This window comes from Lemur catta, chromosome 18, assembly GCF_020740605.2.
Source record: "Lemur catta isolate mLemCat1 chromosome 18, mLemCat1.pri, whole genome shotgun sequence".
NCBI lineage: Eukaryota > Metazoa > Chordata > Mammalia > Primates > Lemuridae > Lemur > Lemur catta.
Window position 1 is genome coordinate 7,016,779 of NC_059145.1, and position 14,731 is coordinate 7,031,509.

Here is a 14,731-nt window from a genome sequence, read left to right on the forward strand (position 1 = left end):
TAGATACTGCCACGGAATATATTAAGGAAATATTAAGGGGAAAGGAACAAACAACATGTTTGCAGAACAGCTAGCAGTTGGCCTGTGGGCATCCTGAGTGGTAGATAGCAAGCTTGACTATTCAAAGTTTTCCAATCTTTATGTTTCTTTTAGTGGGTCTCCAGATCCATGGCCTGCCTTACTAGGCTGACCACAAAAATGAAAACCTCTTTAAATCGAGCCACTTTACAGCAAACAATGGTCCTTAAACACCTTTATACCCCAAAGAAAGACTATGACCAATAGAGCTTGAATACTGTTGAACTATTTTTATCGTCTGAATTTGAGTTGTTTGATTCTGATCAGTTTGGTTTGTGGAGACTCCTGTTAAGGAATGTACTTCAGCTCTTGGTGTTATCCTCCTGAGAGCCATCATCATGGCCTCACTGATGTGTTGCAGTCTTAAATACTCATCTGCACCCATCCTTTGTATCTCAAATGGTCTCATTTCAGTTAGAATTACAAAAACATAAAGACACAAAGAATCATCTAATTTAACATTGTAAACTTTGAATTCCATACTGAGATCAAAAAGTCCATGACGATGGTGACAGGAGGTGGTGTCAGTCAATCAAAATTGAGAGGCTAACCAAAAGAGGGGGAAATCATTAAACTGAATTAAGTTTGGCTTAAAGCTGCCTCAGTACATAGTGAGCCATAAACTCATCTAAAAGCATGCTCTTATAGCAAGTAGCCAAGTTTCAGCCAATCATAGCAGTGAACCTTGGGACAATTGCAGGCTAGGCTGCCAAACATATCCAAGTAAGGCAAACGCCAGACTGCGGGGAATCAGGCTGTCTCTGTATGTCGTTTCCCTTTCTCTGGCTATAAATACATCCTGCACACATTGTGGAACGGGGCATTCTGAACTGCTTTGGGTCCTGCGTGCTACCCAGTTCATGAAGTTTCTGCTCAATTAAGCTCCATTAAAGTTAAATTGTCTAAGGTTTTTCTTTTACGGTTTTTCTTCAAGCAATGGAGAAAAAGGAGGAGTTCACAGAACAAAGGTGTATAGTTTCTTACCCTTCCAATGACAAAGTGAAAAGTTGCCAGCAAAGTTTCAAAGGTTACTCTAAAACCGAAGTCATTCCCTAAATTTTTAATATAAAAGCAGATAAATCATTTCTTACTGCAGAAAGTGAATCGGCATTTCAAAGAACAGTGACTCTACTCCGATGTACCTGCAGCCCAAGAGCGCAGCTGGCCACTCTTCCAATGATCACACTCTGGACTTTGGAGCTTCCCGCCTACCTGCCTGCTTGGTGCCTCTTCCTCCACTGGCTGCGCTATGGAACTGAAGCATTCCAGGTAAATGTCAAAGGAAATGAAGGCACACAATCTCTATTCTCAACTAGAAAGCAAATTGAGCTGGATAGCCCCTCTTAAAAAAAAATCCATTCGTGGCTGTTGATTATTTGGTGGCCGCTGACAGAAAACAGGCTCTTTGTTTTGCCTGTACAACACTGAGGGTCGATACAGAGACGGTCCTTAAACTGGCTTATCACCAAGCACAGGAGAACCACGGAATGTGCACTGACAAGAACCCCAGAAATTCAGTCCATCTTTGCTTTTGCTGGGGAATAAATGGGTCCAGAAAGGCTGAGTGATGTGCCCAAGGCCACCTTGTTGGCTGGTCTGCTATTCTTGTCCTTTGGAGTCACATGAAGAAACACTTTTTTTCATCTTTTTACCTGGATTCACACGATGGAAAATTCCTCTTCCAGAGTCATTTGTTATCCACTCAGAACAGGTCTGCGTCCCTTCAGCATACTGCACCAGTGGCAGAGTTTAAGTTCCCGTGAAGCAACGTGAACTGTTAGGATATCAATTATAGCCTCAAAGGCTAGGGCTGGTCGGGGGAAGCCTACAGTTTTGTCCCCATTGACAACTGTAGGTTATCTCACTGTCATTCATGATTCCAGCTATTTTCCTCAAAGTTCCAAATTTTCTATGACAATCATCTGGGGTTTTGATAACAGCACCTAGAAACAAAGCCTAGAACTTTGGCCTGTTCTTTTTATAAATAAATAAATAAAATGCAGTTCTGAGGCTAATGCCAAGGTCCAATTGACAGTCTTCTTCCCAGGGACACAAGCTCCTTCCTTCCCAGACTTATGTAAACACGGGCATCGGCACGGTTAGTACAAGAGCAGCAGCTTGTCTCCAGATTAAGGAAAAAAGAACCAGCCTTCACTTGTTCTATTTGGTGGATGAATACCACTCACTTACTCTGTAGTCAAGTACAGCTGGCAGGCCAGGCCTTGGCCCAGGGGGAAGCAGGGAGGTCTTCAGAGAGCTCCTTGCTAGGATCTCCGGGTTCATCCTAGCACTGCGTATCTCCATGGCTGGGAAATACATCTCCAAACTAGAAAAAAATGTGGAAATCACCTCCCTTTAAAAATGACGGCCCCAGGGCCAGAGAGGCAGAGATTGCACAAGGCCACAAACCAGTTAGGCAGAGCTGGGGCTGTACAATGCAGGACTGGGTGCAAGGGCTCACTGTGTACCACCCAGAAGCTGCCCACGTGAGAAGGGCAGAAAGCCACCAGGAGAGAACAGTCTAGACTGGGAGACCTTGGGGCTCTAGAGTATTTCTGATACCTACACTGGTTCTTCAACCACAAGGACCGGCAGGGAGGTGAGGCTTGAACCCATGGAGCATCCCGCTGTACAGACAAGAGAGGGGATCCACCCTCCAGCCTGGAACGAGCCAGACACCATCCTCTCCCACTCTGTCTCATCCACCTCCCTGCTTCAGCCTCACGGCCACCTCCTCAGGAAGGCATGTGCACGGTTCTTGGCCTTGCCCAGGCCCTGCTCTTGAGAGGGCAAGAAGGGGAGGAGGGAAGTGCTGCCACCTGGCTTTTGCCCCAGGCCCAGGCTGGCAACGAAGCAGCAGAAGCAGCAGTGGATCTGCGGTCCCCAGGGCTGGGTGTGAGGAAGTAGACCCCGGCCTAGGAGAGAAGCTCCAGGAGCAGTTTCCAGATGTGTACAGTGCCGGGTGCTTCTGCAGGTCCTGCAGGGGCAATGCTGGCTCCTAGGAGGAAAACCTCCCGCTGGGTGGCAACGGCCTGCAGGCCCAGCTCCTGCTGCAGCTCCACCACACTCATGGCCTCGCTCAGGTCCTGGCATGACACACAGAAGGCAGTCAGAACACAGCTGACAGTGTTTCCCAGCACAGTCCCAGCTGTCATCCACGAATAGACTGTTCTTAGGCCACCCTAGGAAATAGCAGGGCCCAAGTTCCCAGAAGCAGCCTCTGGACCCCATGGGCTGAACTCAGCGTTCTCTCCCTCATCTCTGACTCTCCTTGTACCAGCCTCTCCACTGCACCATCGGCCACTGCGGTAAGAAACAGAGTACTTCCTATGTGTCAGGTGTTGTGACAGGCACTTTTTTTTTTTTTTGAGAGAGAGTCTCGCTGTGTTGCCCGGGCTAGAGTGAGTGCTGTGGTGTCAGCCTAGCTCACAGCAACTTCAAACTCCTGGGCTTAAGTGATCCTCCTGCCTCAGCCTCCCGAGTAGCTGGGACTACAGGCATGTGCCACCATGCCCGGCTAATTTTTTCTATATATATTTTTAGTTGTGCAGATAATTTTTATTTCTATTTTTAGTAGAGACGGGGTCTCGCTCAGGCTGGTCTCGAACTCCTGACCTCCAGCGATCCACCCGCCTCGGCCTCCCAGAGGGCTAGGATTACAGGCGTGAGCCACTGCGCCCGGCCTGACAGGCACTTTTATACCTAGTCTGATTTAATTCTCACAGTCCACACTGAACTGGTGAGGAATTTAGGTCAGGGAGGTAAAGTTGTTAAGCCAAGGTAACAGTGGTAAGTGGCAGAGTCAGGTTCCCACCCAGGTCGGTTCGAGAACCAAGCTTTTGGTCCTTATAGGAATCTGAGCTCAGTTTCCTAAACGCAACAGTGGAGAGATCGCACAGCAGGGTCACTTCCAGACAAGAAGCGAGCTGGAGGAAAAAGAGGCCACTACACAGCATGGCTGGCGATGGTACATTTTGATTTCAACCCTGGCCCAAGATTAAAATGATTCTTCTTGGAGCAACTCACAGAATACTAGACCTTCAGTGTTGTCTCCTATAGGTTCAAAACTGCTACAGTTTATAAATAGGGATTTATTGTCCAAACCAGGGTACTTGAGGCTCAAAGTGGGCACTATTAAGAGTGATACCAGAACAACAGGCATATATGGGGACCGTCCTGGGCAGACCAGGACATACGGTCACCCTATTTATAAAGGACAGGCACGGGGAATCTGAAGTCGAAGATACACAGTTTCTCCCCAAGCCAGGGCAGGAACACGTCCCACAGCTCTCAGAGCCACATGGGCATCGGCCACAGGAGGCATGGCAGGGCTCTGTGGCTGCGGCAGTTTCATCTGGTATTGGGAATGGGACCCAGGCCCATTCCCCTGAGGGCTGCTGGGCCCCAGGCAACTCTCTGGCACTCAGGAGAGGCAGAGTGTGGTGGTTAAGAGCAGGAAGTCTGAGGAAAATCTGAGTTTAAGTCCTGGCTTTGCCACACACTAGCTGTAACTTCAGGCATTTCAGGATAACAGCAGGGCCTCCCCTGGGGTTTCTGTAGGACTGCAGTGGGGTCATGAGTGTCAGGTGCTCAGCACTGTGTCTGGCACACTGTAAGCACACAACAAACGTTAGTTATTGTTTAGTTAACCTGTTCTACTTCCCATCACTCCCCAGTTTTAGTCTTCTGGCATAGAGCCAAAAGTTGCAAAGGCACAGCAGAGGGAAAAAGGTGCAGGTTTGGAGTCAGACAACCCAATTCCACTACTCTCGAGGTGTACAACCTTGGCGAGGTCACAAAACCTCTCTGAGCTTCAGATTCCAAATTTGTGAAATGGGAATAGCATCTCATACCTTGTAGGGTCAACAGAAGCATCGTAAGAAATGTCATTCAAACCATCTCTGGTATATAATAGGTACTTAGTAATTATTTTTCTTGTCTTTCCAGGGTGACAAGTAATAGGGAGGCAAAGAAGAAGCAAGACAGAGGCAGGGATAAGGAAATAGCACAGGTAGAAGAGGTGGGGACAAAATCTCAGCCAACCTCCCCAGGCCACAGCAAAGACCCAGATCCCTCTACAGTGTTCCCACCCCTGCCTAGGCAGCTCTGAGTTGAAGTCCAACTGGCCTGAGGTTCCCTCTCATGGCTGTCACCTGCTTGTTGGCCACCACGACGACAGGCAGGTCAGGGTCCTTGTCCAGCAGTTTGTGTAGCTCCTGCCGGGCCCAAGGCAGTCGCAGCCGGTCCGCTGAGTCCACCACAAACACCAGTACGTCCACCTCGTTCACAAACTCCTTCCAGTAGAAGCGCAGGTTCTGGCTGCCACCAACTGAGGAGAGGCCAGGGGCCAGTTCAGAGCTTCCCTGGGCCCTGGCTCCCTACCCACAGCCCCCCAACTCCACCCTACTTCCAGCTTCCCAAGGTTCCGCCAGCCAGGGCATGGAAAAGACCACAGGTTCCAGGGCCAATCAGACCTGGGTTTAGCTCCAGCTCTGACAGCTGGGTCTCCTAGGGCAAGTCCCTATCTTTGAGCACCAGTCTCTTCCCCACTGAACTTACCTAACAGGTTGCAGTAACCCAAAGGTACAACATGCAATGTACCTTTCACAGGGCTGACATATACCAGGGCTGTCCGAAAGGTATCCAGCCATTGTACCCATGTATCCGTTGGAGACTTTTCGGACAGCCCTTGTAGGTGCTCAATAAATGGTACTTTTCAGTTCTTTCTCCCAGGCTGCCTTGCCTCTTGCCAGTTCCTAGCTTCCACCTAGATCAGTGGTGGCTGTGATCAGTAGCCGGGAGTCCTAAAGTCTAGGAAAGTCAGGACCCTCTGCCCTGCCTAGGCACAGCCATCCTCCATTCGGTCTCCCCATTCAATCTTGTCATCCCGTTCTCTTCCCTTGGAAATACCATACTCAATCCGTGGTTGCCCATGCAGCACCCCCAACCTGGGTTGCCTTCCTGTTCCCCCTGCCCTTCTGCACAGTCCCATTGGTCACCCTGCATCCTAGTGTTTCTGGTTATGCTTCTGACACTTGTGGACTCTAAGCTCTGAGAGTCAGAGGCACTTACCTCTGGACCCCCCCAAAGCCCTCAGCACAGTGCCTGGCACATAGCGGGCACTCAACAAGTATTTACTGAGTGCTTACTATGTGCCAAGCACTGCTCTGGGTGCTGGGGATACAGAGGTGAGAGAGGCAGGCAGGGCCCTGCTCCCAAGGAGCTCCCTCCCTCCCTACCATGGACATGGCAATAACAAACACATTTCAGAAAGGAAGGAAGTAAAACAGAAAAAGGGAAAGTGGCTGGGGTGGGGGTTGGCCTTGGATTGGGTAATCTGGGAAGGTCTCCCCAAGGAGGTGGCATGTGAGCTGAGTCTGGCACGATGAGAAGGAGCTAGCCAACGAGAGTGGCAGGGGAAGGCACTACAGACCGAGGGAAGAGTAAGCTCGAAGTGTGTGAGAAACAGAAAGGAGGCCAGGGCAACTGAGGCACTGCTGGAGGGAGAGGGAGGACGGCGTGACTGAGGCTGGCCAGGGTGGGCCACATAGGGCCAAAGGCCACAGTGAGGCTGTGGGGAGCCCCTAGGGTGACATGATCTGACACGGGTTTCTAAAAGATACCTCTGGCTAACACTGGGGACAGAAGAACCAGGAGGACCAGTGAGACAGTACTGAGAGTGAAGTGGCTTGGACCAGGCAGGCAACAGTGGAGGTGGGGAGTGGACAGACACAGAACATATCAGAGGACACAGCTGACAGAAAAAGCTGATAAGCTGGATATAGATGCTGTGGGAAGGGGAGAGTCATCAAAGCGTTGTACTCATTCATTCAGCCATCAATCACCTACAAAGAACCCATTCTCTGTTGGGCCCCACAATAGACACTGTCGAGGAACACAGTGAAGGGTTGTCATGGGAGAAGGGATTGTCACGAGGACTTGATTGGGAGATCTGGGTTTGAATCCAGGCCAAGTGACCATGTTGAGCCTGGGTTGTTACCAGTCAGTCAGACCCTCAGGTAACACGACAACACCCATCCCCTTCTCCCAGGGTTGGGGGAAGAGGGCAGCTGTCTCTGCCAGGCCTTAAGCACAGATCTCGCACTTGACCTGTGTCCCTGGCACAAGAGAAGGAGCCAGAGAAAGCCTGCTGAAAGAAGAGAAGGCCAGGTGAATGTCAACGTTTGCTACAGTGAGGGAGGAAAGACAGGATCAGGCCAGAGAAGGCAGCAAGTGCCTTAGACCAGAGGAACTGAGCTCATTTAGGCCAACAGTGAACCTCGAGTCTGAATCCACCACCTAACACTTAACTAAACCCACCCAGTCTTTATGGTCTAAGTCCTCCGGCCAGCAGGAAGTCCACCTGTCCCTCTCCACCAAGCCTGTAGCTAGACATCAGTGACTAAGTTCTGCTGCCCTCTCAATACCCTCTCTGTCACCCTCTTCCAAAATAAGAAGCCTAGGACTGAGAGCAAGGAGTTACTCAGAACCTCTCAGATCACATACTCAACAAGCTCTCCCAGTACCTATTTGGGGCTGGGCCCTTGGGGCCACAGACGGATCAGCCCTCTCTGTGCCCAAAGAGCCCATGGCCTAGTCAGGAACACAGGCTGGTATATGGCAAATACTGCAGCAGAAGGGAAGCCCAGAGGAGGAGTCCTTAACCTCGCAGGGAAGCCAGGAAGGCTTCACAGGAATGTCATGTTTGAACTGAATCCTGAAGGATGAGTAGGAGTTTGTCAAAGGAAGAAGGGCTTTCCAGACTGAGGGAACAGTGCATGCAAAGGACAGGAGATAAGAAAGAGATCATCAGGTAGCCTTCAAAAACAAGCAAAGGAGCATGGTGCTTAACAGTCAGGGCCTAGAGCCATTAAGCCTGCATTAGAAGACTAGAAAAATGCGTGACCTTGGATAAATGATTCTACTTGCTTGGCCTCAGTTTCCTCATATATATAATGAGGGCAGTAACCAATTCTAGTTATACAGAGTTGCTAGGAGGGTTTTATTAAGTATGTCAAGTGCTTGGCATATGAAACTTTAGCTGTTGGCATGTAAAGACGTGTGGGCTTCAGCAGGGGCGAAGGGCAGGTAACCAAGTTGGAGGTGCCCATCATGAAGGGCCCCAAATGCCAGAATAGAGCTTGGACTATATCCTGTGTCCCAGGGAGGGGTGAGAAGGATTTCGTACATGAACGTGTCCTGCTTAGACATGCATTTTGGAATCGCCCTCCCTCGCAAAGAATCCCGGCCTGGGTCCAGCAGAGGTAATGGGGAGAGGGGTGGGGTGTCTGCTCACTCTCTAGCAGGTCCACCTCGAAGTCCTTGGTGGACAGCCGCACAGAGTTGAAGCCCCAGGTGGGTATGTGGCCTTCCAGCAGCGGCTTTCCCGACAGCACGCGCAGGAACGTGCTCTTCCCAGAGCCGTCCAGCCCCAGCACCAGCACCTCACGCTGCTCCAGCTCCTCCAGCGCCGGCTCCTCGTCCTCCTCGTCCTCGGGCTGCGGGGCAGAGGTCAGGCTGCGGCCGGGACCTCCCGCCCGACCCTTACCAAGGGAAGACCAAAGGCACCAAACCGCTCCCGCCCGCCCTCCCCGCGTCCCGGGCAGGCATGAGCCGAAGGAATGGGACAAGCGCTGCCTTTGGAGTCCTGAATTCCAAGCCCTAATCTTCGGGATTTCCCTAAGTGACCTCGGACAAATTCCTTACCGTCGTGGAGCCTCAGCGTCCCCAGACCATCCGCACGTCCCGGGGGAAATCGGGGAAACGCGCACCTAGCCGGGCCCGATCCCGGCCTCCCCGGCCGCGCACTGCGCAGGCGCCGGGCGGGCGCGGGCACAGCCGGCGGGGCGCGGGGGTTGCTGCCCCGCGCGCCCTGCAGGCTGCGGCGCCCGGGGCTCTTGGTGGCAGGGCGGCGCCACGCCCGCCCGCCGGCTCCGCGTTCCCCGGCTCCGCGACCGCCCGGCTGCCCGCGCGGGGCCTGCGGGCTGCGGCGGCCGAGCCCCGACTCCGGCGCTTCTGGCGCTCGCAGGGTCGCGGTCACACCCCTCGGCCACTCGCGGAGGCGCAGCCCCGGGCCGGCCCCCAGCCCCGCGGCCCCGGCCGGACACTCACGTCCCACTCATCCCACTCGGGGAGACGGGCAGGCTCCGCGCCCCACCAGGCCTCGCCGCGGTCCCAGCGCCGCTCCCGGCCGCGGCCGAAGTAGGTCTTCCAGAGGATGAAGAGCACCGAGCCGAGCACGGCCGCAGCGCCGCCCAGCGCCAGGGCCAAGGGGCCCAGCGGCCGCGGCGCCATCGGGCAGGCGGGGGGCACAGGTGCGCAGGGCACTGGCCAAGCCCGCCGAAGATGGCCCCGCTGCGACTGCCGCGGCCGCGCCCACCCACCCAAGCCACCCCGCACTACAAGCCCCACAATGCACCGCCGCTGTCGCGGCAGGCCGCCCGGGGCCGGCGGCGCGGTGGGGGCGCTGGCCGGCGTGCGGGACCTCCCGCTCCCTGGCAGGTGCGGTGTGGCGCGACAGGCGGTGTGGCGGGACGGGAGACGGCATCCACCGAGCACTTGCTGGGTGGGTGCCAAGGGGTTAGCTCGTGGCTCTTCTCGGTTACCCCTTACCATACTTCCCAGAAGGGGAAACTGAGGACCAAGGTGCACCGTAGTTCATTGGTGCAGCCTGCTTTCAAACCCAGGAGTTCTATCTCCTGGGAATCCCTCAAGTCCTAGGGGAGGAAATCGAAGCAGTACGTCCGCATCACACGGCTATGGGGTGGCAGAGGCAGGACTAGAATCTGAGTCCCTGACTCCCAGCGGCCTCTACCCTCCTTTGGCTGCCTTCCCGACCCCAGGGATTTTGTTGTCTTCGGGTCCTGGGCAGGCTGATGAAGTAGGCAGGGCCACGGATCAGATGTTCAGACCCGACCACCTTGTCCTAGGTCACCACCCAGCGACCGACAAGACTTCCACGTGTAGCACAAGGAGGAGGAATGGGAGAAATGGCCTGAGGGACAGCAGTCGGGTTCCTTTGACTCTTAAGAGGGGGACACCATGGCACGAACGCTGTGGGGTAAATGGGTGAAGACCTGGCCTCAGGCGCTCAGGGCTCTGGAGGGCCTAAGTGCCCAGTTCCTCCGAGCCCTTGGATCTGCGCCCTGTGCGCTGCTCTGATTCGGCTCCCCTGGGCCCTTTGGCTACACATCTGTGCTCCTCTCCTCCCACCTTGACTTTTTAGCCATATCTCACTTTTTCTAGCACTGATTCTTTTGAAAAATTTATTTCTGTATTAACACTTCGGGGGGCAGTGCATGTAGCTTGTTTGGGGGGTGATGTATGGAGGCAGGAGGAGGATATGGGGAGGGCAGGACAGGAAGAAAAAAAGGCCAGTGTACAAGGTGCAGCATCAAGGACCCTGCTGTAGACCCTCCGGGCTGAATCCCACTGGGACCTCTGAGGAGGGCGCTGAATGTCTGGAGAGTATATTATCGCTTGTTTCATAATATATTTTTATTGTGAGCTGCTCCGAGCCATCTTGTAGACCGGGCGGTTAACTTAGAAATAAGTGAATAAAATTGCTCCCCCTCTCCCCAGTGAGCTCTTTTCTAGCAGCCTACACATATACTAAGATCCCTTCCATTTCAGAAAACCAGCTTCTCCCTATGGTTACTGCCTTTCTCTCCTGTCCATTTCAGCCCCACTTCTGGATAATTTGCACTTCCTATTCCTTGCCCCAGCCACTCAGTGAAACTACTTTCACTTGTGTCTCCAACAAACCCCTGGTTGATCATCCGTTGGAATGCATTCACCCTTACCTTGCTTAATCTCTTGGCACCATTTAACACTGCTAAATGCTGGGATCTTAGCAGGTTAATAAATAACACTTGAACGTTTAGAATTAATTGAGAAGATGCAGTAGGTAGCCACACGAAGAGAAAAATGTCACCTGCTGACTGTACGGAGCCAGACCCCTCTCCAGGAAGCAGGGAGCATCCTGACCTACCCTCTGTAGGTGGACAGGGCCCGGAGGGGTGCTCAGAAGTAGCTGGGTTGAGTGTGCCTCCTGCCTTCTCCTAAAATCTCTGTTCAAACAAATCACTCTGCTAGGGAGGAGTGACTGAGGCTTGGGAAGAGCACCTAAGATGGGTTTCAAACTGTGGTTCAAGACCATTAGTGAGTTGTGAAATCAGTTTAGTGGGTACCAACTATGACTTTTAAAATTAGAAAATGAAATAGAATAGAAAAGAATAGAGTGGAAAATACCAGCATTTCATGAAACTTGTGTGTGTGTGTGTGTGTGTGTGTGTGTGTGTGTGTGTGTGTGTACTGGGGCACCAGGTAAAAAATATTTCTTACTTTGGGATGTGGTAATAAAAAAATAGCTTGAAAGTGCCTGTTGTAGTGTAATTACCTCCACGAGCAAACTGGAGTCTGGGAAGGTGTGCAGACCCCTCTGCCCACTACACACATTGGCCAGTCCTTTTGCTTGAAATTTCCTTCCACTACCTGCATACCTGGGAAGCTTCTGTTAATAGATGGCTTCCAAAACCTGGCAGGGCGCCAGCTCAGTTCTCAAGGGATCAACTCACTGACAAGACAGGAGCATGAGGCCTCCAAAGAGAAAAGTTTAGTGCTAGCGAATTTATCCAGAACTTTGTAGTCAGAAAATTAAAAGGCAAACAAAAAACCCCTAAGAACCTAGGGATTTTATCTTGGCAGTCATCTAAGTTTTCTGTCATTTCAAAGGAAAGTGCCTTAATCCCGTAAGAGCTGAGGGCTCTTCAAAGTCTAATTTGGCCTTGCCTCACCTTTCCTGTGTCCTGACACAGAGTGGGTAACCATCCTCTTGTGTCTTCTCAGCTGGAATCCTGTCACCCTGCCTATCTGTCCCCCTGTCTTGAGGATGGTGACCAGGCTTTTTTCATCTTGGGGTCCGATGTGCTTCATACAGGACTGAGGGCCCAGAGTTCATGCTTAACAAGTTTGCCGAATTGAATCAGGTGCACTTGCTCTCCTTGTCTCCTGTGACACATTCTCTTCTTGATCTCCCTTCTCTCTGATCAGTCCTTTCCATCCTCCTTTTGCCTGCCATTGGCTGCCACTAGGTGAAATTAACTGGACTCAGCTGGCACGGGAACCTTGGAAATGGACTTGGCAGGAGTTAGTCCTGAGATAGGAGACAGAGCAGGTGAAGGGTAAGGAATGGAGTTACGAGCAAACAGGCAAATGGCCCACACAGTCCACCCCTTTTGCTTCGATTCCTGCTCTTACATTCATTTTTAACTTTGTGCTTCCACTTAACTTGATGCAATATCCATTGTAAAAACAGAGCCACTCAACCTTCTCTTAAAAAAAAAGGGAGGCAATGTCCCATCAGTCAGTATATACATCTTTGGATGCTGTTAATTTCTCTTTAGTCATAACTTCACTTGGATATTCTATAATTTATGACTAAATTACAAAAATAAGCACTGTCAATTTTCCTTATACAGTCCAAATTCCATATTGCTGCTGAGCGGTCTTTCTAAAAGAAAAGCTGACATCATTTTCAGCTTAAAATTCCTCAGCGGCTCCCCATCCCTACCAGAGTAAATTCTGCATGTCTCTGCTGCTGGAGCAAGAAGGACAGAGGGAGCAAACATTTAATGATCACCTGCTGTGTCGCAGGTCCTGTTCTGGTGTGTAGTGGACCTCTACACAAACATTCGTCTAACCATCTTCATCTCCTGAGGACTATTCCCCCAACTACTTAATTAGCATAAGACCTGCCATATTTTTATATGACACTTTGCACAAATAATTAGTCCAAGGGTAGTGACTTGAGTCAGGCTGGACCAGAGAGTCTTTTCACTAGGATTTTAAAATTTGGTACCCAGGGTCTTGAGATCTATCTAGCTATGGTGGCTTCAAATGTAAAACTCACCAGACATTTTCCCTACTTATAAAGATGTTTTGAGGCCAAAGAGGCCGACATCAAGCAGGAAAAAGCAAAGATGTAGAAGGTAGACCTGGAAGCCTGGTGCCATTTGCATCCCTGGATACAGCTGTTTCTAAGGTCCAGGGTTTATGTTTGTTTAATCCTTCTGTAACTAACTTCCTCTCTCCCTGCCTTCCCCCCTCCCTCTATTCCTTCCTTCTTTTCCTCTCTAATTCTTTCTGTCCTTTTCTCTTTCTAACTTGGGTTTCTGTCTCTTACAACCAAACAAGGGACTTCAACATGGTAATCACACAACAACCTTATTTATTTATTTTTTTATTGAGAGAAGATCTCAGTCTGTCTCCCAGGCTACAGTTCAGTGGCGTCATCATAGCTCACTATAACCTCAAACTCCTGGGCCTGAACAACCTCCTGCCTTACCCTTTGGAGCAGCTGGGAGTACAGGCACATACCACTACACCGGCTAATTTTTCTATTTTTATATAGATGGAAACTCACTCTTGCTCAGGCTGGTCTCAAACTCCTGGCCTCGAGCGATCCTCCCACCTTGGCCTCCCAAAGTGCTAGGATTATAGGCATGAGCCACTGCGCCTGGCCAGCAACCTTATTTTTAACATTTTATTTTGAAATAATTTTAAACTTAGAGAGAAGACAGTACAGAAAGTTGCTCCATTGGGCATGGTGCTGCATCTGTAATCCCAGCTATGCAGGAGGCTGAGGCGGAAGGATGGCCTCAAGAGTTCAAGACCAGCCTGAGCAACACAGCGAGATCCTGGAGACCTTTCTCTTAAAGAAAAAGAGAGAGAGAGAGAGAAAGAGAGAGAGAGAGAGAGAGGAGTCCCTGCATACCTTTCACCTTGTTTCTCTTAATGTAAACATCTTACATGACCGTGGTACAATTACTAAAACTAAGAAATTAACATGGTAGTAACGCTATTAACTAAACAACAGACTTTTTCAGACTTCCAGTTTTCCTGTCTTTTTCCTGTAGGATCTAATCCAGAACACTGCCATAGCATTTGGTTGTTCGTCTCCTCAGGCTCCTCCAGTCTGTGACAGTTTTTCAGTCTCTTTGTCTTTGATGACTTTGATGCTTTTGAAGAGTACATTTTGTAGAATGTCCCTCAGTTTGGGTTTGTCTCGTGTTCTCCCATGACTAGCCTGGGGTTCTGGATTTTTGGAGGAGCACTGCAGAGGTGATGTGCCCTTATGGTCCTCATAGCAGGGGCTGCATTATAGCCATATGTCTTACTCGCGGTGATGTTAACTTTGAGCACTTGGGTGAGGCTGTGTCTGCCAGGTTCTTTACCATTTTTCCCTTCCCATATTCTATCCGTTAGAAGAAAATCATGAAGTCCAGCCCACACTCAAGGGGAAGAGTTTTACTCTCTGCCTTCTGGAGGAAGAAGTAGCAAAGAATTTCTGGACATCTGTTCAAACCACTATAGTACTTGATAAATACCTTGGGGGTGATACTTTGAGGCAATGCAAATATCCTGTTTCTCCTTAAACTTTCACCTACTACTGTTGGTGGGTCTTGCTTGAGGCAATTATTACTGCGGTGTTCTACTGCAGATATTCTACTTCTCTCATTACTAATACATTTATTAATTAGAATCTGTCCCTGCTCCCCCATTTGTTATTTATTAAATCATTGATTTCTTTTTAAAATTTGTTTCAGAATATTATGGGTGTACAAACATTTTGGTTACATAAATTGCTTTTGTA

At 50.6% G+C, this 14,731-nt stretch overlaps 1 protein-coding gene across 1 annotated transcript; it reads right to left on the reverse strand.

Annotated features, from left to right (window-relative positions):
• Positions 1-293: 293 nt before the first annotated feature.
• On the reverse strand, positions 294-9,453 carry ARL10 (ADP ribosylation factor like GTPase 10). Its single transcript, XM_045530657.1, has 4 exons — positions 9,190-9,453; positions 8,375-8,576; positions 5,232-5,407; positions 294-3,164 (listed from the first exon to the last, which is right to left on the reverse strand). Exons 1-4 carry the CDS (start codon positions 9,370-9,372, stop codon positions 2,994-2,996), a joined length of 732 nt encoding a protein of 243 aa, XP_045386613.1. The 5' UTR covers positions 9,373-9,453; the 3' UTR covers positions 294-2,993.
• Between the last annotated feature and the right edge of the window lie 5,278 nt (positions 9,454-14,731).